Source organism: Ailuropoda melanoleuca, chromosome 14 (assembly GCF_002007445.2).
Source record: "Ailuropoda melanoleuca isolate Jingjing chromosome 14, ASM200744v2, whole genome shotgun sequence".
Classification (NCBI taxonomy): domain Eukaryota; kingdom Metazoa; phylum Chordata; class Mammalia; order Carnivora; family Ursidae; genus Ailuropoda; species Ailuropoda melanoleuca.
In genome coordinates this window covers 9,458,781-9,482,585 of record NC_048231.1, presented here as the reverse complement: position 1 = coordinate 9,482,585, position 23,805 = coordinate 9,458,781, and the positions used below count along the sequence as shown (strand labels likewise).

Here is a 23,805-nt window from a genome sequence, read left to right as displayed (position 1 = left end):
CCCCAGGAAGACACAGATCTCCTTTTTTTCCTTTGGGAGGGGCTGAGGGAGAAGCCAACTCTCTGCTGAGTGCAGAGCAGGGAGTCAGACGACTGGCTTGATCCCAGGACTCTGAGATTATGGCCTGAGCCAAACGCAGATGCTTAACCAACTGAGCCACCCAGGCACCCCAGACACTGATCTGCTTTCTATCACCACAATTTATAACACCCATTTTGCATTTTCTAGAATTGTACCTAAATGGAATCATATAATATGCACCCTTTTTTTGTCTGGCTTCTCTCATTCAACGTAATTACTTGGAGAGTCATTCGGGCTGCTGTGTGTGTTGGAAGTCTAGTCCTTATTTCTGAGTAATACCTATTACATTGTGTGCATATGTTGATCTGTTCAACCTGTTGATGGCCATTTGGGTTGTTTCCTCTTTTTGATGATTGTAAATAAAGGTATTATGATCATTCACACACAAGTCTTTGTATGAATAAACTTTCATTTCTCTTGGGGAATTACCAATTAACTGACATGTAACTTTTTAAAAAATTGACAAACTATGTGCTAAAGTGGTCGCACCATTTTACTTTCTCAAAAGCGTGTATGAGAATTGCACATTCTCATCAATACTTGGTATGGTCAGCCTTTTTTATTTTAGCCACTATAGTAGATACATGGTGGCATTTTATTGTGGTTTGAATCTGCTTACCCCAATGACTAATGATACTGAGCATTTTTTCCGTGGCTAGTTAGTCATCTGTGTGTCTTCTTTGGTGATGCACTGTTCAAATCACTTGACAATTTAAAAAATGGAGTTATTTTCTTAATCCTGAGTTGGGGATTTAAAAAAATAATCTGACTACAAATTCTTTATCAGGTATGTGATTTGCAAATATTTTCTCTCCATATTTAGTTTCTATTCATTATCTTTCTAAGAGTGGAAATTCTTAATTTTGATGAAGTCCAACTTGTCAATTTGTTCTTTGGATCCTGTTTTTGGTCCTGTTAAGTGCTACTTCTTGAAATGCCTAGTTAATGCATTCTATTGCACCACAGTCCCCAGATTTCCTCCCTTGCCAGTTATCAATGTATTGCCTCTCAGCTCCAGCTCAACCTTTTTGCCTGCTCTGTGAAAGTGGAAATGGACCCTTGAAATATGTTTTTCTTTGCCATCTGGCATGATGTTAAACCACTTGGAAAGGAGTTCACCTGCGAGTTCCGCTGGGCTAGCTCCGCCGTAGTCTGCAGCACTAGGCTTCCACAGTGCGGTGCACACACTTTATCAGCACTCAGTGGCCAGGTGCTTCCTCTTCGGTGTTTTGTAACAGAGCTCCTTCCGTGACACACCTCCCTGAGGACAGCTTTCCCTGGCACCCTATACAGTGGGGTCCAGCAACTTCCCCAGGTACAGCTCCGCAGCAACTCCTCTGCTCCTCAGTACACTCCACCTGTCCCTCCCCAGCAAGGTCTGGGAGTGAAGGAGTCTCTTCCTCGGGGGCTCTCTCTCAGCCTCAAGTAGTGGCTGTTTTATATTATCTTGTATTATTTCTATTACCTCTGCGATTACATTTTTAAAATATTATATTTCTATCTGCTCTTTTAATCTTCTTGAGGGTTCTCTTTACTTCTTCCTAGCCCACAGGTTGGCAAACCACGGGCTAAATCCAGCCCACCACCTGTTTTTGTAAATAAGTTTTACTGGAACATGTTCGTCCATCTACATATCGTTTAGGGCTGCTTTTGCACTGCAACAACAGAATTGAGCAGCTCCAACAGAGATCAAATGGCCCCCAAAGCTGAAAATATTTTTTCTGTACAGAAAACATTTAGGGGAGGGGCGCCTGGGTGGCTCAGTCGTTAAGCGTCTGCCTTCGGCTCAGGCATTCTGGGATCGGGGCCGCATCGGGCTCCTCCGACGGGAGCCTGCTTCTTCCTCTCCCACTCCGCTTGCTTCTGTTCCCTGTCTCGCTGGCTGTCTCTCTCTCTGTCAAATAAATAAATAAAATCTTAAAAAAAAAAAAAAAAGAAAAGAAAACATTTAGGGGAGCCTGGGTGGCTCAGTAGGTTGAGCACCTGCCTTCTGCTCAGATCATGATCCCAGGTACCTGGGGTTGAGCCCTGCCTCGGGCTCCCTGCTCAGCGGGAAGCTTGCTTCTTCCTCCGCCGGCTGTTCCCCCTTCTCCCCTCTCTCCTCTCTCCGACAAATAAATAAAATCTTTAAAAAAAAAAAAAAAAAAAGGAAAACATTTAATAACCCCTATAGTAGCCAGTTCTTCATTACTCCAATCCTGTTACGTTTCATAATTCTTGATATTAAACTCTCCCTGTACCATGTGGCTTCTCTAATCTCATTGGACCTAGTCTAATGCCTCTCTCCCTTTGTCACTGTCCTTTTTCAGGCTCACCTTCCTCTACCTAGCCCATAATGTTAGTGCCCCCCAAGACCCTCCTCTCTGCTTTCTGTCATAGCTTCTCTAAGCCACTTGTTTGCTTACTCATCTTCCGTTACTGGGTTTAACCGATGGTTTTTAATCTGGGTTTTATGAACGAAATTGCATGCAAATTTTGTGTGGATGTGCAAAAGCACATACATTTGGGAGGTCTCCAGCCTCCTCTTTGAGCAACATGGCTTAGTAGTTAAGGGCACAGAGCCTGGATACATCCTTCTTAAGTCTGAATCCCAGTTCTGCCACTATGGCCTGGGATAATTTATTTAACCTTGCTGTTGCCTCAGTATCCTTGTCTGTAAAATAGAAAAAAAATTGTAGTGCTACTTCATAGAGTTATATGGGAATTAAGGTGGTTAATATATACAAAGCACTTGGACAGGGCCTGGCACATAATAAGCACCACTTAGGCATTGGCTATTATTGTCATTTCTTTTTGTTTGTTTGTTTTGTTTTTTTATAATAATTTTTATTATGTTATGTTAGTCACCATACAGTACATCCTTAGTTTTTGCTGTAGTGTTCCATGATTCATTATTTGTGTATAACACCCAGTGCGCCATGCAATATGTGCCCTTTTTTTTTAAAAAATTTTATTTATTTATTCGACAGAGATAGAGACAGCCAGCAAGAGAGGGAACACAAGCAGGGGGAATGGGAGAGGAAGAGGCTCATAGCGGAGGAGCCTGATGTGGTGCTCGATCCCATAATGCCGGGATCACGCCCTGAGCCCAAGGCAGACGCTTAACCACTGTGCCACCCAGGCGCCCCCAATATGTGCCCTCCTTAATACCCATCACCGGCCTATCCCATCCTCTCCCTCCCCTCTGAATCCTTCAGTTTGTTTCCCAGAGTCCATAGTCTCTCATGGTTCATTCCCCCTTCTGTTCACCCCCCCTTCATTCTTCCCTTCCTTCTCCTACCGATCTTCCTGCTATTTCTTATGTTCCATAAATGAGTGAAACTATTACTGTCATTTCTAGCACTCCCTCCTGCCCGGTGCCACAGCTAGACCAATGTTTTCCATTGTTCTCTGAGTTCAGGGGGCTCTTCCCTCTGCTCAGAGCACTCTCGCCTGTGTGTTGCCCACTAACTCCTGACCTCGGTTCAAATGTATTTCTTCAAAGAAGCTTTTCTTGATCTCCAGACCAGGAGGAGCTTCATGCTATGACCTCCCAAACTTTTATTTTCCCTCATAACCCTCAACACAATTTATTCAGGGTGATCACGTAAAGTTCCCTCCTGACAGGCCATAAGCTCTGAGAGGGCCGAGGTCATTTCGGCCTGGCTCCCTGCTGCACCTCAGCACAGTGCCTAGTACATTGTAGAAATAGCATAAACATTCGTCCAATGAGTAAGTGAATGAATAAGGAACAAAACACATGAAAGTCTTTTAAAAGACGTAAAAACCTATACATTTATTAGATACCACAATCATGAGCATATGACAAAATCTGATGATTATTAGATAATCTAACATTAAATTAGTAAAAATTTGTATTGTGTGAAGGAAACCTCTTCAATTTCTATAACATATATTCATTTAAATTGAGCTTAGAACACGTCTTTCAATCAAATGGAAATGAATTATCCAATTATTGACTTGTTAAAACACCTCCTACCTCTACCTCTTGGAAACCATATAAAAGCCTCAGATGGCAGAGATGAAAGGGATAACTGAACAGGGAACCTACTTGTTCTCAGAATTTTCATGGCCTTAATTCGAGACAGGATTACAGACTTTCATGAGTAAGCAAACTGAACTGTGCTAATCTGAGAAATTCATTGCCACCCTGGGAGTTAATATATCTAATCCAAATCACCAGGAAAATTATGTTCTATTATTAATTAACACTCAAACTGCAGGAAAATGATGATAGCATTATAATATAAAATAGAAATAATAAAGTGATTCTCCTGTGAATGTCTTCAGGGACGGGTTGCTTACAATCCACTGGATGAAGGAATCCCTCAGGAGGAAGGATTCCCACCTCCACCCTTCCTTCCCAACTGTCAGACTCCAACCGCTCCTCTCCTGTGTAATCAGCCTCGGAACACTCCCCAGACGCCAAACTTTGATCTCCAGGAGAAACAATGCGGTAACCGCTTCACTATGATTGGGGAAAACTTAACCAGGATCTGGACTTGGCCCCGGGAGTTAGAAGACTGGGGGGGTTTCACGAAAACGCTGGTGGCCAGAGGGCTGTGGGAAAGCTGGGCAATCCTACAGGCCCTAGAGCCTAGATGGTTGGGGATTTGTTGTGTATCTGGCGCGTAGGTCACCTCTCTGAGCAGCTGGAGGCAGCGCCCTCATGCCCAAGCTGTGGACTACATGTCCCAGACGGCTTTGCTCCCCGGGCTGTCGTACTAAGATTAGGGCGTGCCTGGGAGGAGCCTCACGGTCCGCGAGCTCTGCTGGGGCATCTCGCTCCGCTCCTACCTACAGCCGCAGCAGCCGTCCCGCAAGATGATCGGGGTCCTCCTGCTCCTGCTCCTCCTTCTCCCCCTTTTCCTGTACATCGCTGCACCCCAAGTCAGGTCTGTGCAAATGTACTGCCTTCTTTTGAGAAGAATTCAGGAGGACGCTAATCCTCACCGAAGCTCTGTTTCCTAAAGACGGAAAAGGAAAATCCTTGGGGGGCTCCAAGTAGGTCGAGGCCGGGAGTTCGGTTGGTCGGAGGAGGTCCAGCTGTCCTGGATGCGGGGGGACGAGAGCAGGAGAACCCAGGCGGTGGGAAGGGTCTGTAGTGCGGATCACCTCACTCTTTCTCCCGATCCCTTTTTTCGTCTCGGAAGCCCTTGCTTTCTGCTCCAGAGAACCCCGAGTGCACGGCTACCTCAGACACTTAAGTTTCCAGCATTGAGGGATTTCAGACCCTAAAATGGGGTGTGGACTTTAAGACTGTTTTCCCTTTAGCGCCCACGCCTGGAACCAGCCCTATCTAGCTTCTTGCTTCCGGCCTTTGAAGTACAATGGAGCGATTGGATCTTTTTTGCTCTCTGAAACTGTCCGTCGATGGGAATCGGTATCTGCAGACCCGTTGCTTGCTCTCTTGTAGTTAGATTCGCCTTTTTTCTGGGCGGATGTTGTAGAGGAAAGAAATGAAAAGGTGGCAACATGAGCCACATCCTGCCTTCAGAGCAGGAGTATCTGAGGACCTGAATCATGCCCAGGGTTTGGGGGTGAGGCAGAAGGATGAAGGGTAATGGTCTCTTGACCTGGTGACATACCAGCCAATGGCTGTCTGAGTGCCGCGGGGAATCGGTGGAGAGCTGCCCAACGGGCGCCTGCTGATTGGTTCTGACTAAAATCACCAGTAGTGACGGTGAACTGGAGACTGAAGTGAGAGTCCTTCCCCGGGAACGGGGGCGTGGTCACCATCCACTCGTGCTCCTCTTTTACTTTTATTTTTCCTCCCTTCTGCTCAAGCTAGTGCTCCCACTCAGAGGAGAACGTTTTTTTATCTCTTTCCACCACAAGATCCTCTTACCCAGATAGAGTCCCAATGAAAAGCTGAGCCTGAACTGAAAATAGTGCGCACCGCTCTGCGAGATTCTTCTGAGTAAGATTATACTGCAAAGGTCATATCCCCAACCACCCGGCTAGGTCATGGGAGCTAGCCCAGAGCTGGACTATTCATAGTTGATGGTCTCTTTCATTCTTGTTGGTATGGAGAAGAAAGAACTCAGTAGAGGTCCTGATATGTTGTCGCTGCAGGAGCTAAAATTGTAAGGATGTGAAACACTGAACAGGGAGGCTTGTTCTCTGAGGAGGAAGATATCTTTTGGTGAGCACTAGTTTGCTTCCTTACTGGCCTGTGTGCACTAAGCAGGTAGCCTTAGTGGCTAGGAGTGTGTGCTTTGCAACTCGAAGTTCAATGAAAGAGGCTGAAATGCTTTTTAAAAGTGCATCTCGTGGTCAAGGGATTCTTTTAACTTGAGTCTTGAAATTTGCAGAGAAGAAAAAAGAACAGCCTGTGACATGCTAATCCCTGTTTGTGCATTCATTTCTTTGGAAAAGAAGGGTAGTATAGTGCTTAGGAGCAAGGACTCTAATTAAACCAGGACTTGAATCCCAGCTCCCCTTTGTACTGACTCATGGCTTTTCTTTGTCTTATTTTTGATTGTGTGTGTACACGTGTTTCTGTTTGCTTTACCTCCGCAAACAAGCTTCCATAATTTTAATTTTTTGTGTTGGATTAGCTGCATGTCAGGGCCATAAAGTGCCAGTGGTGGACAGAGCGACATAAGTGGACCAGTACTTGCTTCTTCTAGGCTGTTTTATGATTCGCTAAGCCTGTCAAAGAGCTCAAACTGAAGCCAGGTGCCTGGATAATCAAATATTTATCCAGTTCTTGTACTGCATGGGGTAGCTCTAAGGTTTGCCCTTACAATAGAATCGCTTTTGTTCTCGAGCAAGAGCAGAAAATTTTTCTTTAATCTTCCTTAAATCTATAAAAGGACAGCACTAGAAAGAACCAAAGCAAACTTTAGCCTTGGAATTGGAAGACATGGTAGTTACAGGAACCTCTGGCTAAGACAAGGAGAATGAAGAACTGATGAGCTCTCCTCTCTCTACAGGAAAATGCTGTTTAGTGGGGTGTGTACATCAACTGTCCAGCTTCCTGGGAAGGTAGCTGTGGTCACTGGAGCCAACACGGGCATCGGAAAGGAGACAGCCAAAGAGCTGGCTCAAAGAGGCAAGCTCATCTGCTTCTAATTCCCTCCTACTCCTGCAATTTTATCCCTCACAAGGATGACCATGTTCGTTTTTTCCTCCCAATCTTGGAATTCAAGAACTTTCCAAGTGTCCCACAGATTCACTGGTCTGAACCTAATATAATGCTCTACATATAATGGACACTTAGTGAATATTATTGATTTATTTTTCTTTTTTGATTTGTTCATCAAATACCCAGTCATGAAGTATGGGTAAATTCCCATTTTTTTTTTAAAGATGTTTATATTTATTTATTCGACAGAGATAGAGACAGCCAGTGAGAGAGGGAACACAAGCAGGGGGAGTGGGAGAGGAAGAAGCAGGCTCATAGCTGAGGAGCCTGATGTGGGGCTCGATCCCATAACGCCGGGATCACGCCCTGAGCCGAAGGCAGACGCTTAACCGCTGTGCCACCCAGGCGCCCCATGGGTAAATTCCCATTTTAAAAAAACAGTAGAAAATACCATTTATAAGTCTGTAGGTCTATAGTGTCCACTCAAAACCAGAGCTGACAGTTTGTCTTTATTTCTATATATTGGTTGACAGGAGCCCGCGTGTATTTAGCGTGCCGGGATGTGCAAAAGGGGGAATTGGTGGCCAAAGAGATCCAGATCATGACAGGAAACCAACAGGTGTTAGTGCGGAAACTGGACTTGGCTGATACGAAATCTATTCGAGCCTTTGCCAAAGACTTCTTAGCAGGTAAGTGTAGAACTGGACATTATGTTGTTGCTCTTGGAATCAACACAGTAGACTTAGTTAAAGGAAAAGATCCTTCTCCCTCTTTAATACATAGAAGTGCTAGATGAATTATAAGCAAAGACTCATTCATAGCAGAACTTCTTAGTAACAAAGGGGAATCCTCAGGAAGCAGAAACAAAAAATGAGTTTAAAAAGTCATAGCAGTGCATAAGAACTAAAGCCAAAAACCTCACGGGAGTATCAGAACTCAATATGAACTTTAGGGTCTGGAGTTTAAATACTCACGCAGGGACAGGAGATGAGACCTCAGGCCCCGAGAGCGGGGAGCTGTATCTTAGGCTCCACATAAGGTTGGGACTCACAAAAAGCCATCTGGTCCATGGTACAGGGGCTTAAAAAAAAAAAAAAAGGTAGGCCACCAGCTCCAAGACATGACAAAGAAGCTTACCTTCTCTTTAGGACATAGACGGTTAGAGAGTCATCTGCGAGATATTAGAACCTCAGGTTGGCATCATCTGTGGGGGAGAATTTATTACATCACCAAATGGTACACGAATCTGGAGCTGAGGAGTTAACATAAAACCCTGTAGTATCACATCAAAATCAAACCCAAGAGTATTCTGTAGGCATAGCCCCTCCTAACACAGGGATCTTGGCCTCTCTGGGTAAACGACTTCTATGGATATGAGCTCATAGTTAGAAATTATAAATCACATGAGAAAGTAAACCACAAGAAAGCGTTGTCAGAGGCAACAAAGAGGTGAAACCAATATTTCTTTTGGCACTTTTTGGAGTTCTCCAGTGGCAAGGGGTGCCTACAGAACATCCTGTTTGCTCTTGCTTCGGAATCTTCTGATTCAGCTCGGGAAGTCTTTCTATTTGGAGAGGTGAGCAGAACATTCTCCCAAAAGCAGTGAGTGAGTAGCTCCTTAACTGGAAGGATCGGAGAGGCCACTCGGTTATGTAAAATGGAGTTTTGCTCTGTAGTAGCTATGTAGGATTCAACTAGAGTCTTAAACAGTGAGAAACAATACACAATACGTGTGAAAGGGAAATGGAGGAAAGATTCAAGTCATGTATCCCCATTTTCAAAGCCTCGGTGTAAGTCAGGTTTCTCAGATATAACTGCTGTGGCTGGCTGCTGCCACACCACATCTCCTCTTCCCGGCAGAGGAAAAGCATCTTCACATTTTGATCAACAACGCAGGAGTGATGATGTGTCCCTACTCTAAGACAGCAGATGGCTTTGAGATGCACATGGGAGTCAACCACTTGGGTAAGAAATCTGGTCTCGTCACAAAACTAGAGGAAGCCTAAAGTTCTCCTTGGAAAATTTAGGGCTCAGACTGAGCCACCTCTGGGCCCTAATAGACCATAAGTGAAGAGTGAATACTGTGGTCCTGCCTGAAAGCTCAGGGATAAACTTAGGCCCACTCGAGGTTCCACCCAGTTTTTAATTTGTGATCCAGATTCAGTTTACCTTGGGGCATTTTTGAACAGCCTAATTGGACTGGGGGCTGTGTTGCTTTCTTTGTGGTGATCCTTATGACCCGCGTCAGGTAGAGGCTGCCCGCTTAAAGAGTGATTCTGATCAAAGTTGGAAGGAGAAAAGACTTCGTGTTCACACGATCCAGACAGACCTCTTTCATGGAAGGATGGCTGTCCTACTTCCCCAAACCCTCCCTGAGCTTGTTCTGGAGTTGATAATGAATTAATGAGGCAAAAAGCCTTATTCCTGAGTTCTCTGCAGGGCTCACCATGACTCCCTTCACCCTGGCATTGGCTCTGAACTCTGTTAATTCTAGTTTTTCTCATAGGTCACTTCCTCTTGACCCATCTGCTGCTAGAGAAGCTGAAGGAATCAGCCCCATCAAGGGTAGTGACTGTGTCTTCCCTAGCACACCACCTGGGAAGGATCCATTTCCATAACCTCCAGGGAGAGAAATTCTACAATGCAAGCCTGGCCTACTGTCACAGCAAGTTAGCCAACATTCTCTTCACCCAGGAACTGGCTCGGAGGCTCAAAGGTAGGCTTAGAAGAAGTAAGTATAGAGATATGAGCCAATGGAAAGTAGTGAACAGCCACAGGAATACATACTGTTTTCTGGAGCCCATATCCTGGACAAAACCTGCTGCCATGACTATAACTGGGTATTATTTTAGTAAGTGGCCCGCAGCCGAATATTGGAGGTGGCTAGCAGGAGTTGGGGACATTCTGACTTTGAGTCATAAGGCTTGGCTTTAGTACTTACTAGCTCTGTGACTTGCAACAAGCTATTTAACTTTTTAAGACTTATTTCCTCATAAGTAAAATGGGACTACTTTATAGGTTATTGCCCTCACTGAGTCAGGCCTCAGGAGCAAGCAAGGTTTTTACTCAAAGTGAGACCAGACAGAATGGAGGGACCTGGGGACACCTGGCTGGCTTAGTTGGTTAAACTTGATTTTGGCTTAGGTCATGATCTCAGGGTTGTGAGGTTGAGCCCCGGGTCAGGCTCTGGGCTCAGTGCAGAGTTGGCCTGAGATTCTCTCTATCCCTGTCTCTCTGCTCCTCCTGCACATGTGCTCACTCTCTTTCTTTCTCTCTCTCTCAAATAAATTTTTAAAAAAATCTTTAAAAAAAAAAAAAAGCAGGGGGAGGGTCCTGAACTGGCACTAGATACAACCATTAGGATAAAACGGGTCCTGAGACTATGGTGGTGGTGGTGGGGAGGGGGAATGTCTCCTTAACAGCAAAAGGTTAAATAAGAGAGAAATGTATGCACAAAGAGGGGAGTCTCCTATCACAAATACACAGAAGTCCTTAGTGCTGTCTGCTCTGAATTTTCGATAGAAAGGTAATCCGGAGTGGACAACTGGAGTTGCTTAGTAGTTGAGGCAGGCTGAATTTTGGCTCAAGGAATCAGATACAGGAGCTCCATCATTGGAACAGGATCATCGAACTATGTGGAAATTAAATGGGTTATAGAGTGGGTGGGATGAGGCATCTGAGGATGTTGAGGAACATTCCAGACAGATGGGAGAGAATGCACAAAGGTCTGGGTTTGGTTTGAGTAATTGGGAGGCTGCTATGGTTAAAACATAGAGAGCAAGAGGAATAGAGGTCTGAGCTGAGACTGGTGAGGTAGACAGAGGCAAAATCCTTAGAGGCTGTGGTAGGATTTTAGCAGAAGAGCAGTGGAGAACATTTCAAATGAAAGCCTTTTTAAAATGGGGGTAGGAGTGTGTGCAGCAGGTGATTTCTGTAGTCTAGGTGAGAAATGAGGGTGGCCTGGACTAGAGTGGTGGAGATGGAGGGTAGTGGACACTCCTAGAGATACTTAGGATGGGAAACCCCCAGGGCTTGTTGATGGATATGCGTGTTAAGGTGAAGAATCATCAAGAACGGCTCTGTGTGCCTGCCTGATTGGGAGTTAAGGAGCACTGCAAGATCCAGGTTTGGTCCTAAAAGTATGAAGTTAGTTTTGGACCTCTGTGTCAGCATTCCTATGGGTCATCTAGAGTAGATATCAAGGGTCACCTTGGGTGGCTTAGTTGGTTAAGCGTCTGCCTTCTGCTCAGGTCATGATCCCAGGGTCCTGGGATCGAGCCCTGCATTGGGCTCCCTGCTCAGTGGGGAGTCTGCTTCTTCCTCCCCCTCTGCTCTCCTCCCTGCTTGTTCTCTTTCTCTCTGTCTTTCTCACTCACTGTCTCTCAAATAAATAAATAAAATCTTTAAAAAAAATAGAGTAGATGTCAAGTTGGAAATAAAACATGTCTATAGTCCTTTATCTGTAATAATGAAATCCACAAAGACCTGAAAATTCAATTTTTTCAGAAGCTTGATACCAAAGCTCATTTGGCAGCCAAACCTCCCTTGTACTAGGGACATTAGGTAATAAGCAGTATATGTATATGTGTCATATTATCTCTAAAATCAGTAAAAATTTGGAAACCTCTCTGGCCCCAAGGTTCTAGTAAAGAACTGGGGACCTGACCTAGCACGTGCATAAGTGCCATAGTGTCACTTAGCACTTACCATGTACCGGAGACTATCAAGGCTCTTGTACATAGAACTCATTTAATCCTCAGAACCACCTTGTAAGGTGCAGGTGTTAGGATTATCCCCATTTTAAGAGGAAACCGAGGGGTGCCTGGTTGGCACAGTCATTAAGCATCTGCCTTCAGCTCAGGGCGTGATCCTGGAGTTCTGGGCTCGAGCCCCACATCAGGCTCTTCCGCTAAGAGCCTGCTTCTTCCTCTCTCACTCCCCCTGCTTGTGTTCCTTCTCTTGCTGTCTCTATCAAATAGATAAATAAAATCTTTAAAAATAAATAAATAGGGGCGCCTGGGTGGCGCAGTCGTTAAGCGTCTGCCTTCAGCTCAGGGCGTGATCTCGGCATTATGGGATCCAGCCCCACATCAGGCTCCTCTGCTAAGAGCCTGCTTCTTCCTCTCCCACTCCCCCTGCTTGTGTTCTTTCTCTCGCTGGCTGTCTCTCTCTGTCAAATAAATAAATAAGATCTTTAAAAAAAAAAAAAAAGAGGAAACCGAGTCACTAACATCGGGAGCTTGCCCAGAGTCACACAGCTAATGAGTGGTACAGCTAGGATTTGAAATGGGGCAGTCTGACCACAGAGTCCATGCCCTTAGCCACTCATAGTCAGCCAAGAGTTCAAAGAAATATACAATGTGATCAAAATGTGCGTGCCATATAGTTATACAGAGGGAGTTGAACAAGCCGTGGGTGCTCCAGCATTTGAAGTTTGGGTAGAAGATGAGGGTCCAGGAAACTGAGAGGAAGCAGCAAGAAAGATTAGGAAAACCAGAAGGAGCATGGGATCGCGGAAGCCAAAAAAAGGCAGCTTTGAGGAAGGAGTAGTCGCTAGAGTCAAGTGCTGCCGAGAGGTTGAGTCCTGGCTCTACTGTTTCCCAACAGTTAATAACCTCTTTGAGCTTTAATCTTACGCTGTGAAATGGGGAGCTGTAAATGACTGTGAGGAGCGCCTGTAGTACCGTTGTGGGAAGGGAGTCTTCATGGGGTCAAATGTTTATTCACATCCTCTGCTCTTCTCGGCTATTCGGCAATATCAAGTCCTGCTTCCTCTCCCTATGGGGCGCCCCGCCCCCCACCATTAGGCTCTGGCGTTACGGCGTATTCTGTACACCCGGGCACAGTCAACTCTGAACTAGTTCGGCACTCATCGTTCATGAAATGGATGTGGTGGCTTTTCTCCTTCTTCATCAAGACCCCTCAGCAGGGAGCGCAGACCAGCCTGTACTGTGCCATCACGGAAGGTCTTGAGATTCTAAGTGGGCATCATTTCAGGTAAGAATGTATCTGTTTTTGAAGATGGGGTTTTATTACTCAAAGGAAATAATTTCGATTTGTCTAGCATACTATACTCCTCTTCTAAAATACATTGCACGACATAGCTTTTGTCTTTTGACTAGTGTTTTTACCTTGTAATTAGGGGGTTGACTCATTTGTGTTTTTCATGGTACTGCGAGGTTTGATTTTCTGCATGGCTATCATTTATTATGCTTTCTGGTTGTTTCTCTTCTTCCTACCTTTATTTAGGTCCGTCTAGTTTTCTTTGTTCCTTTTTGGACTCCTAATTCTGTTTTGTTTTGTTTTTTTTACATTAAAAAGAATTTGAATCTGTATTTCTCTATTGTCTTCAGGACTAAAATAGTATTGATGGACACCCTTCGTGAATAAGTGAAGACTTTTATTATTTTTTTTAAGATTTTATTTATTTATTGGACAGAGAGAGACACAGTGAGAGAGGGAACACCAGCAGGGGGAGTGGGAGAGGGAGAAGCAGGCCCCCCGCTGAGCAGGGAGCCCAGTGCAGGGCTTGATGAGGGGCTTGAGCCCAGGACCCTGGGATCATGACCTGAGCCAAAGGCAGACGCTTAACGACTGAGCCACACAGGCGCCCCAAGTGAAGACTTATAAAACTTTTTATTGTAGAGAACTTTGAATATGTACAGTCGTAGATAAAATAGCACGTTGAACCCCCGTATTACGCATAATACAGCCTCAACAACCATTAAGCCATGGCCAGTAGTCCCCTATCCCCATGCATCACTCCTTTCCATATTTTTTTTCCTCTCATGTTATTTTTTTGTTTTAAAGATTTTATTTATTTATTTGACAGAGAGAGAGACAGCCAGCGAGAGAGGGAACACAAGCAGGGGGAGTGGGAGAGGAAGAAGCAGGCTCCCAGAGGAGGAGCCCAATATGGGACTCGATCCCAGGACTCCGGGATCACGCCCTGAGCCGAAGGCAGACGCTTAACGACTTAGCCACCCAGGCGCCCCTCCTCTCGTGTTATTTTGAAGCGAAACTCAGACCTCACATAAGATTGAAAATTTAGCATGTTTTTACCTCCCCCTTCAAGATTATGTGAAAATAACTTGAAATTTTACAGAAAGGATTGTAAATAAATTAAAATTGCAAAGAAAGGTAGACAGATCATGCTAGGCCCATAATGCCAGGCTTGGAGAGGAGCCATGGAAGTTGTTCCAGTAGAGAGAGAAATAAATCTGCTCTGTGCTTCAGAGAGACATCCCTGGTGACTTTGTTTGATGAATGAGTAAATAACCCAAGTGAGAGAGTTTGAGTTCCTGATTTAAGGTAATGACTATTGGAATACAAAAAAGAGTTAAGTGAGAGAGGCCCTGAAGAGGCAGAATTTTTACGGCTTGATGACTAAATGAGTGAGGGGTCTGGGAGGAGTTAGTGACCTGGGGTCAAGCCTGACTTACTAGGAGATTGATAATGACATTAACTGAGACAACAGACATGGAAAAGTCATGTGTAGAGCTTAGGGTTCTTTGATTCCAAAGCAGTGGAAACAGACTCATGCTAACTTAAGCAAGAAGGGAATTTATTAAAATATGGGGTTCTCCTAAGAACCAAAGAGAAGACCGAAGAGCGAGACTTCGAACAAGCAGAGTGGCCAGTCAGCTGGCCAGGGCACTGCTGCTGGAATGAGTATACACCAGCTGTCCTCAGTCTTTGTTTTGTTGCTCAGCATTTGCCCTCTAGCAAGGGAGCACTAGATCTTCTTCTTTTTTTTTTTTAAAGATTTTTTTATTTATTTATGAGATAGAGACAGCCAGTGAGAGAGAGAACACAAGCAGGGGGAGTGGGAGAAGAAGAAGCAGGCTCACATCAGAGGAGCCTGATGTGGGGCTCGATCCCATAACGCCAGGATCACGCCCTGAGCGGAAGGCAGACGCTTAACCGCTGTGCCACCCAGGCGGCCCCAAGGGAGCACTAGATTTTTTATCCTCTCATCCTCACTCCCTTGGTTAGGGGAAGACCGGCACTTGATTAATGGCGTCTTCACACTGGGAAGGAGGTAATTCTTCAGGAAGGGATCAGGTTGCTATTGCCAAAAGAATGTGGAATGGGGTGCCTGGGTGGCTCAGTCGGTTAAGTGTCCGACTTTTTTTTTTTTTTTTTAAGATTTTATTTATTTATTTGACAGAGAGAGAAACAGACAGACAGCGAGAGAGGGAACACAAGCAGGGGGGGTGGGAGAGGAAGATGCAGGCTCCCACAGAGGAGCCTGATGCAGGGCTCGATCCCAGAACGCCAGGATCACGCCCTGAGCCGAAGGCAGACGTTTAACGACTGAGCCACCCAGGCGCCCCAAGTGTCTGACTCTTGATCTCAGCTCAGGTGTTAATCTCAGGGTTGTGAAATGGAGCCCCTCATTGGGCTCCATGCTGGGCATGGACCCTGCGTGAGACTCTCTCTCTTCTTCTCCCTCTGCCTTTCTCCCCCTCCCACTGCCCCTTCCCCCCCTTAAAAAAATGTGGAATGGATCAGTTGCCCACTATGTAATAAACCTGGCTCTGTCCATGTTCAACATGAGTGTGTTATCCATAAGACTCCATGTGAGTAGAAGTGTGTAGCAGATAGTTGGAAATGTGAGTCTGAAATCCAGGAAGATAAATTTACATAGTTATGTACTAGAATGATTTTCCATGGGTGACTGGATTTTTCTTCCCTGAAGATTTTAAGGTTTTGACTCAGTAGTTTAAAGAAAGTCAGCCTCAAATCCATGACATAGTAATTATTTAATTGACTTTTGAAGAGCCTTTCCAGTGCCATAGATTCTTAATTTTAAGGATTTTTGAAGATCCAACATCAGCTGCGTTGACCACTATCAAGAAAGGAACAGAAGTCTGTCTCGGGGCGCCTGGGTGGCTCAGTCGTTAAGTGTCTGCCTTCGGCTCAGGGCGTGATCCCAGAGTCCTGGGATCGAGCCCCACATCAGGCTCCTCCGCTGGGAGCCTGCTTCTTCCTCTCCACTCCCCCTGCTCGTGTTCCCTCTCTTGCTGGCTGTCTCTCTCTCTGTCAAATAAATAAATAAAATCTTAAAAAAAAAAAAAAATGAACAGAAGTCTGTCTTGACTGAAACATTAGAAACTTTGCACTGGTTATTATTCCTGACTGAAACCACAAATCTGCTTTTTGTCTCTATGGATCTGTCTGTACAGGATATTTCATATCAATGGAATCATATAATGTGTGGCCTTTTATGACTGGCTTCTTGCTCACTTAGCATAATGTGTTCAAGGTCATCAGTGTGTCATTCCTTTTAGTTGCCAAATAACATTTCATTTTATGGATATACCACATTTTATTCATCCATTCATCAGTTGATGGGCATTTGGGTTACCACTTTTTGGTTAATTGAATAATGATGCTGTGATATTCATGTACAGATTTTTGTATGGCGATTTCTCTTGGTTTATATCCCTAGAAATGGAATCCCACTGGAATATGGGTCCTATGTCAACTCCGTGTTTAACTGTTGAGGAACTGTCAGACTGTTTCCCCAAGTGGCTGCACCATTTCCCATTGCCACCGTCAGTGGGTGGGGGTCCCAATCTCTCCACGCCCTTGCTCACACTTCTTATTGTCTGTCCTTTTGCTTTTAGCCATCCTGGTAAGCATGAAGTAATTTTTCTACTTAACGTTTTTATAGGTTTTTTCATTATGGTTTTCGTATGCATTTTCCTGCTAATGATATTAAGCATTTTTTCATGTGCTTATTGTCCATTTCTTTATTTTCGTTGGAGAAATGTCTATTCAACCCATTTTTAAAATGGATTGTTGTCTTTTTATTGTTTAATTGTAACAGTTCTTTATATAGTCTGGATGCAAGTCCCTTATCAGATGTGTGATTTACAAATATTTTCTCCCATTCTTTGGTTTGTCTTTTCACTTTCTTTATGGTGTCTTTTGAAGCAGAGAGCTTTTTGATGAAGTCTAACTTACCGATTTTTTCTTCTAACACTCTTATAATTTGAGCATTACATTTTGGTCTATGATTCATTTTGAATTCATTTTTATATATGGCATGAGGTAGGGGTCCCACTTCATTTTTGCATGTTTATATCTGGTTGTCCCAGAACTGTTTATTGAAAAGATCATTCTTTCCATTGAATTTTCTTGGTAGCTCTATTAAATTTCCTTGGCTGGGGCACCTGGGTGGCTCATTTGGTTGAGTGTCCAACTCTTGATCTTGGCTGTGAGTTCAAGCCCCACATGGAGCCTACTTAAAAAAAAAAAAAAATTCCTTAGGCTGCCATAATAGAATGCCAGAAATTAATTTTCTCACAGTTCTGGAGAATGGGAGTTCAAGATCAAGGTGCCGGCAGGGTTGGTTTCTGGTGAGGCCTCTATTCCTGGCTTCAGAGGGCTGCCTCCTTGCTGTGTCCTCAGATGGCTTTCACTCTATGTGTGCACACTCCTGGTGTCTCCTCTTCTTATAAGGACACTAGACCTATGGAATTAGGGCCCTACCTTTATGACATACTTAACCCTAATTATCTCTTTAAAAGCCTGATCTCCAACTATAGTCACATTATAGATTAAGGATTCAACATATGGACTTTGGGGGACATGATTCAGTCCATAACAGATTGATCAAAAATCAATTGATCGTAAATGTAAGGGTACTTCTACACGTGTAGTTTGGTGGGGTTTTTTTTAAGGTTTTATTTATGTGTCAGAGAGAGAGAGAAAGTGAGAGAGTGTATAAGCAGGGGGAACGGCAGGCAGAGGGAGAAGCAGGCTCCCTGCTGAGCAAGGAGCCCAATGTGGGACTCGATCCCAGGACCCTGGGATCATGACCTGAGCCGAAGGCAGCAGCTTAACCAACTGAGCCACCCAGGTGTCCCTACACTTTTAATTCTGTTGTATTCATTTATATGTCTATCCTTACGCCAGTAGTACAGTGTCTTGATTACTATGGCTTTGTAGTAAGTTTTGAAATAGGTCTTTTTATGTATACTGGTTGATACTTCCCAAAATCCTACTGGAAATATCAGCACCATGACTATGCTGATGCCATAACCACACGTAAGTAGCTTTTACTGTGGTATTTGAATAAATTTTACAGCATGTCATAGCTTATGACACAAGGCACTTTCATGTCCATTGTATCATTCGCTAGTCATCGTAACCTTGCAAAGAACATAAGCGTAATGCAGTAGAGGCTACAGAAGCTTACAGAGGTCAGGTCATTTCCAGAGTCTTACGGAGCCTTTGGTTCTCAGTGACGGTCTTTTTGCTCAGCAGTGGCAGGTTGTGCTGGTCATGCTGGTAAGTTCCCTCGAACAGAAGTACTATACTTACAAGGCTTGTTTTGTAAATGTGGAGGTATCTCTAAGTGGTGTTTCTCAAACTTTCGTGCATTCTAGAACCATCTGAGGAAGTGGTTGAAAACAGACTGGGCCTCTACCCTAGAGATTCTGATTCAGCAGATTCAGATGGGGCCTGAGAATTGGCATTTCTAACAAGCTCCCAGATGATGCTCCTGCTTGTGCATGACCTGCTCTTTGATTAGCAGCGTCTTTATGGACATAGTGTTAGGAGTTTGCTTCATGCGCTTATTTCAGACTTGCCAACTTTCCTTTTCACCTTCAGAATATGCTTAGTATGTCCTAGAAGCAGTTCTCTTGAAACAGTATATAACTTTTTAAATTGCTTCCTATGGGGGTGCCTGGGTGGCTCAGTCCATTAAGCTTTCGCTTTCAGCTCGGGTCGTGATCCCAGGATCCTGGGATTGAGCCCCAGATGGGGTTCCCTGCTCAGCAGGGAGCCTACTTCTCCTTCTCCTGCTCCCCCTGCTGTGCTCTGTCTCTCTCTCTCTGTCAAATAAATAAATAAAATCTTTAAAAATAAATTGCTTCTTACGTGACTTAAAAGATTGCAATCCATTTACTCAATCACTTTTCAAAAAACCCTCTATTGAATACCTTCTGTGTCCTAGATGCAGCTAATACAAAAATGAGTAAAATTTTCTTTGAGAAAATTTTCTGGATAGTGCAGAGTTTGAATACCGCTCCTGCATTTAATGGGGACTTAAAATAATTGGGATTATAGCAATGAAGAGAAGACATGAAACACGCAGTACCTTATTATTGCTTTTCTTTTATGCTATCATCTTTTCCTTCTTCCATTGCTTATGAGGCTGGCTTTACTTGTTATTTGAGTTTAAAAAGAGTTGTAATTGGGGGTGCCTGGGTGGTGCCGTTAGTTAAGTGTCTGACTCTTGGTTTTGACTTAGGTCATGATCTCAGGGTCATGAATTTGAGCCCCGCATCGGGCTTCATGCTCAGTGGGGGAGTCTCCTGGGGATTCTCTTCCTCTCCCTCTGCCTCTCCCCCGGCGTGCACTCTCTCTCTCAAAAATAAATAAATCTTCAAAAAAATAAAAAAAATAAAAAGTTATAATTGCAGGTAGACCAGAAATAGTAAGTTTTGGGAATGGTTTTGTTTGTTTGTTTTTACCACTCCAAGCATCTGTAACCAGTGTAATCTCAGCAACATGACACCATACAAGGTCCTGTGTGAACAGGCTGGACGTACACAGGTGTCAGGCAGGCACCGATATTATAGTTAAATATATACATATAAAGACTAAATGCTATGCATTGTATATCAGACATGTTGGTCAGAGGGAGTCTAGTGAGATCTAAATGGTAATTACATTTTCTCTGGGGTAAGGTTTAGAGAATGAAGAGATAAGTCAAAGACTGGCCCTATGAAGTGTATAGAGGACATGTCATCCCTAGGTTGTTTTTCTGTCACATTCCTTGTTCCAGGCAGAGAACAGACTCCATTCGTAAACTGTGTTTTAAGCCTCTCTCTTTCCCTTCCAGTGACTGCAGTGTGGCATGGGTGTCTGCCCAGGCTCGGAATGAGACGATAGCAAGGCGGCTCTGGGACGTCAGCTGTGACCTGCTGGGCATCCCTATGGACTGACAGGTGGTGGCAGGTACACACACGAGAAACCTGCAGCAGACTACTCAGTACTCCCTGCCAAAATGATTCTCCTTCATGACGGCCAAAACCTTGAACACAAGGAAAACAAACCTTCCAGCCTTGCCTGCTTGATGTCTAATAAAAGCCCAGTGCACACTGCCAGATACATCAAAACACCTTGCATAAGTCCAGATTGACTTTGCTCTTGTTGCTGCCAGAGTTACAAGAGATATCATAAGATCTTCATATGTCCTGCAAACCATACTCGCCTTCTGACACCTACTACCTAAGAGAATCGTAGCTATGGCAGGGTCAGTTTATGGCAGTTTGGATTAGTTTCTACCCTCTTTGTTCACAAGATAGTTCCTCTCATCCACCAACCAACCTTCATTTCAAGAGGGCCACACTGCAGCCCCAGCTGAATTCCCAGAGTCAACAGTGGCTTGGTTCAAGAGCAGGGCTCATCCCTCACCTGTTAAGAAAACCGTCATATGCCAACATCTGGATTCTTTCAGGAAACTCTTAACTGAATCTGGATTATGGCATGGGCTTTATCTCCGGCAACCTAAAGCCACTGCTGTCAAGACACTTACATGGCTGGACCACAGAAGAGCTTCCTTTTCTAAGAAGTTTGTGGGGCTGGGAGGATGGCAGAAATTTGGGGGAAGGCAGAAATAAAAATCAAGTTTAAACTGTCATTTTCCTTCTGTTTCTCAGGCCAGGAAGTGGGTAAAGAAAGGAGCAGTATGGGAAGATAGACCACCTGCCTGACTTCAGTTTACTGACCCCAGACCCATGGAGGCCTTTTTTGTGCCTTAGTTTCTCTTAGAAAGCCAGAAGGGAAAGGCTATTTGGTGATTGCCACTGAGTTTATCTTTGTGTGTTCTTATGTAGTTATGCAATTGGGATTATTTTCACAAAATTCAAAATAGCTACAAAGGCACAGTATTAAACTGGGCCCTAGTGCAGGTAAGTGTTCAAGGCTGGAGTAAACGGTGTCATCCAATCTTTAATACAAATGGGTGGAGCTGTAAAGGGAAGTAGATTGTGTATATGTGATAACTACTCACCAAGAAGCACATGGGTACAGGGACGAAGTCCAAAAAAGAGAAGAATCCTGGAAGATAAATACAGTGAAGGGACTAGTTAAGGATTAAAAAAAACAACAACAAAAAAAAACAGCTAAATGTGATAGTACGTATCTATGGAAGAGTTGAGAGTGAGCACCCGAGTTAGTAAGACTGATACTGCACTGTCTTAACAAGCATGAATCGATCAATGTGGCAGAAAAAGACCCAAAACAAATTAAAAAAAAACCCAATTCTTTTTTTTTTTTTTTAAGATTTTATTTATTTATTTGACAGAGAGAGAGACAGCCAGCGAGAGAGCGAACACAAGCAGGGGAGTGGGGAGAGGAAGGAGCAGGCTCCTAGTGGACCTAGTGGACGAGCCTGATGGCGGGGCTCGATCCCAGGACGCCGGGATATGCCCTGAGCCGAAGGCAGACGCCTAATGACTGAGCCACCCAGGCACCCCCCAATTCTTTACTCAGCAAAATTATCGTAAGGACTGATATTGTAATTTACAGTCAATTTAATAATCTTCAGGGCATTTCCTTACATTATCTTGTCAAGATTAAAATGTCTGTTTGCTAAAAACCTACATTTAATTTGGGGAACTTTTATCAAAGGTAATACTGCCATAGGAAATTGGAGGAATTAGTAATGTTCCCACCACTTGTTTGGAGTATGTTATTCTAATAGTTTGTGATTGTCTTGGACTGGCAACTACATATTCACTTTGGTGGGGGACAGTGTTATAGGACCACAGCCTTCTCATATTTGTAAATGAATATTCTTTTGTTGAACTTTTTTTTTTTAAATAAATCTTTTTTTTTAAAGATTTTATTTATTTATTCGACAGAGATAGAGACAGCCAGCGAGAGAGGGAACACAAGCAGGGGGAGTGGGAGAGGAAGAAGCAGGCTCATAGAGGAGGAGCCTGACATGGGGCTCGATCCCATAACGCCGGGATCACGCCCTGAGCTGAAGGCAGACACTTAACCGCTGTGCCACCCAGGCGCCCCTGAACTTGTTTTGACTATTAAGGTATATACTTTAGAAATGGTCGTTTTATGGAAAAATTGGAAAATTTTAATAATAGTTAAGTAGCATAATTAAACTAACATTTTACTTATGTTGAACCGTCAATGACAAATAAAAAAAGTTTTGATTATTATGTTTTTTATATACCAAAATAAAAACTGTAAGAATTAAATGAAAGTTTAGAGTCAACAGAAGAAAACACTTTTCATTATTACGGTTAAGCAATCATTTCTCATTTTTAAGTATAATTTCTCCCAAGTCTAGCCACAGTACAGCCTCAATTCAGATGTCATAACTTCAGTGTTGATAATGTGATGTTGATTCACCACTTTTCTACTTGTCTTTTATGATGCTGTTCCAAGATCCCTTTTTTCCATCCGAGGCTATCATGTCTCCTCTTTGTACCTGCCCCTTCTGTAACAATGCTGTGGGACTTACCACAGTGCACTTCCACTAACCTCAGATTTTGCTAATTCTTTTTTTTAAGATTTTATTTATTTATTCGGCAGAGACAGAGACAGCCAGCGAGAGAGGGAACACAAGCAGGGGGAGTGGGAGAGGAAGAGGCAGGCTCATAGCAGAGGGGCCTGATGTGGGGCTCGATCCCATAACGCCGGGATTACACCCTGAGCCGAAGGCAGACGCTTAACCGCTGTGCCACCCAGGCGCCCCAGATTTTGCTATTTCTATACTCAAGTGAACATTAGGAGCTCAACGTGTTTGTTGAATCAGTGGTCAATGAATCAATCTAATAAAAATAAAGGTCCAGGAGATATAAATCACCACATCATTTCCCCCTGAACAGTCATGTATCTTTTAATATGTTTGGGCAGTTTTATATATTGGGCTGACATGCAAATATTTCAGAAAGGGCGTCGATAAGAAAATCATGAAATAAGTTGGAAATAGGAATTTCCCACCACTGAACCATGAAAATCCATGTAGTGCAGAAAAGGACTTAGTTAATTGTTAACACATTACACGTAGTGGGAAGGAGAAGCCGGGTCCGCCTTGGTCACCACATTATAAAATAACCAAGCGCAGAGTGGCCCTTTTTAGTCACCAACATAAGCCCATATCTGGCATGATAACTACATGTAACATTAACAAAAACCCGCTGAGCGAATTAACGCACTAGGCGAGCGCAGACGCTATTGGCTGTGTATTTTGGAGTCACGCTGGGGACCATTTCTGAAAGCATATGACCCTGGTCACTTGACTTCCCAGTAAAACTGCTTTTCCGCTCGAGGGCAAGCTGGAACCTAGCCCGGCTGCTTTTCGAGGGCTGAAAGCTAACGTTTCGTCAGGACGCGAACTGAGGAAGTCAGAGCGGTCAAACAGTGCAATCACGGCAAAGATAACTTCCAGGCGCTTGCTGATACCAAACTACAGCCCGTCAGCATTACCCACTGAGCCTGTGGCGCTCACAGAACCACCGCCCCCGCCGACGCGTGACCCCGGAACCCGGGAGTCTTCCACGCCGAACTACATCTCCCGGCATGCACTGCAGCGCCCTCCCCCCCCACTGGGAAGCGGGGCCCTGGAGACAGGTGGGTGCGCTGCC

The 23,805-nt window shown here is 44.1% G+C and overlaps 1 protein-coding gene across 1 annotated transcript; it reads left to right on the top strand.

Moving 5' to 3' along the window:
- Window positions 1-4,829: 4,829 nt before the first annotated feature.
- RDH11 (retinol dehydrogenase 11) lies at window positions 4,830-22,036 on the top strand. Its single transcript, XM_002925098.4, has 7 exons — window positions 4,830-4,976; window positions 7,020-7,138; window positions 7,705-7,860; window positions 9,032-9,136; window positions 9,678-9,887; window positions 12,979-13,168; window positions 20,034-22,036. Exons 1-7 carry the CDS (start codon window positions 4,906-4,908, stop codon window positions 20,134-20,136), a joined length of 954 nt encoding a protein of 317 aa, XP_002925144.1. The 5' UTR covers window positions 4,830-4,905; the 3' UTR covers window positions 20,137-22,036.
- The last annotated feature ends 1,769 nt before the right edge of the window (window positions 22,037-23,805 follow it).

What these genes read in the sequence shown, in the direction of transcription:
- RDH11 (XM_002925098.4), top strand. Translation starts at nt 4,906, where the DNA reads ATGATCGGGGTCCTCCTGCTCCTGCTCCTCCTTCTCCCCCTTTTCCTG. An exon ending in ATCGCTGCACCCCAAGTCAG is followed by an intron (nt 4,977 to 7,019) that starts GTCTGTGCAAAT and finishes CTCTCTCTACAG; the next exon opens with GAAAATGCTGTTTAGTGGGG. An exon ending in CATGGGAGTCAACCACTTGG is followed by an intron (nt 9,137 to 9,677) that starts GTAAGAAATCTG and finishes TTTTTCTCATAG; the next exon opens with GTCACTTCCTCTTGACCCAT.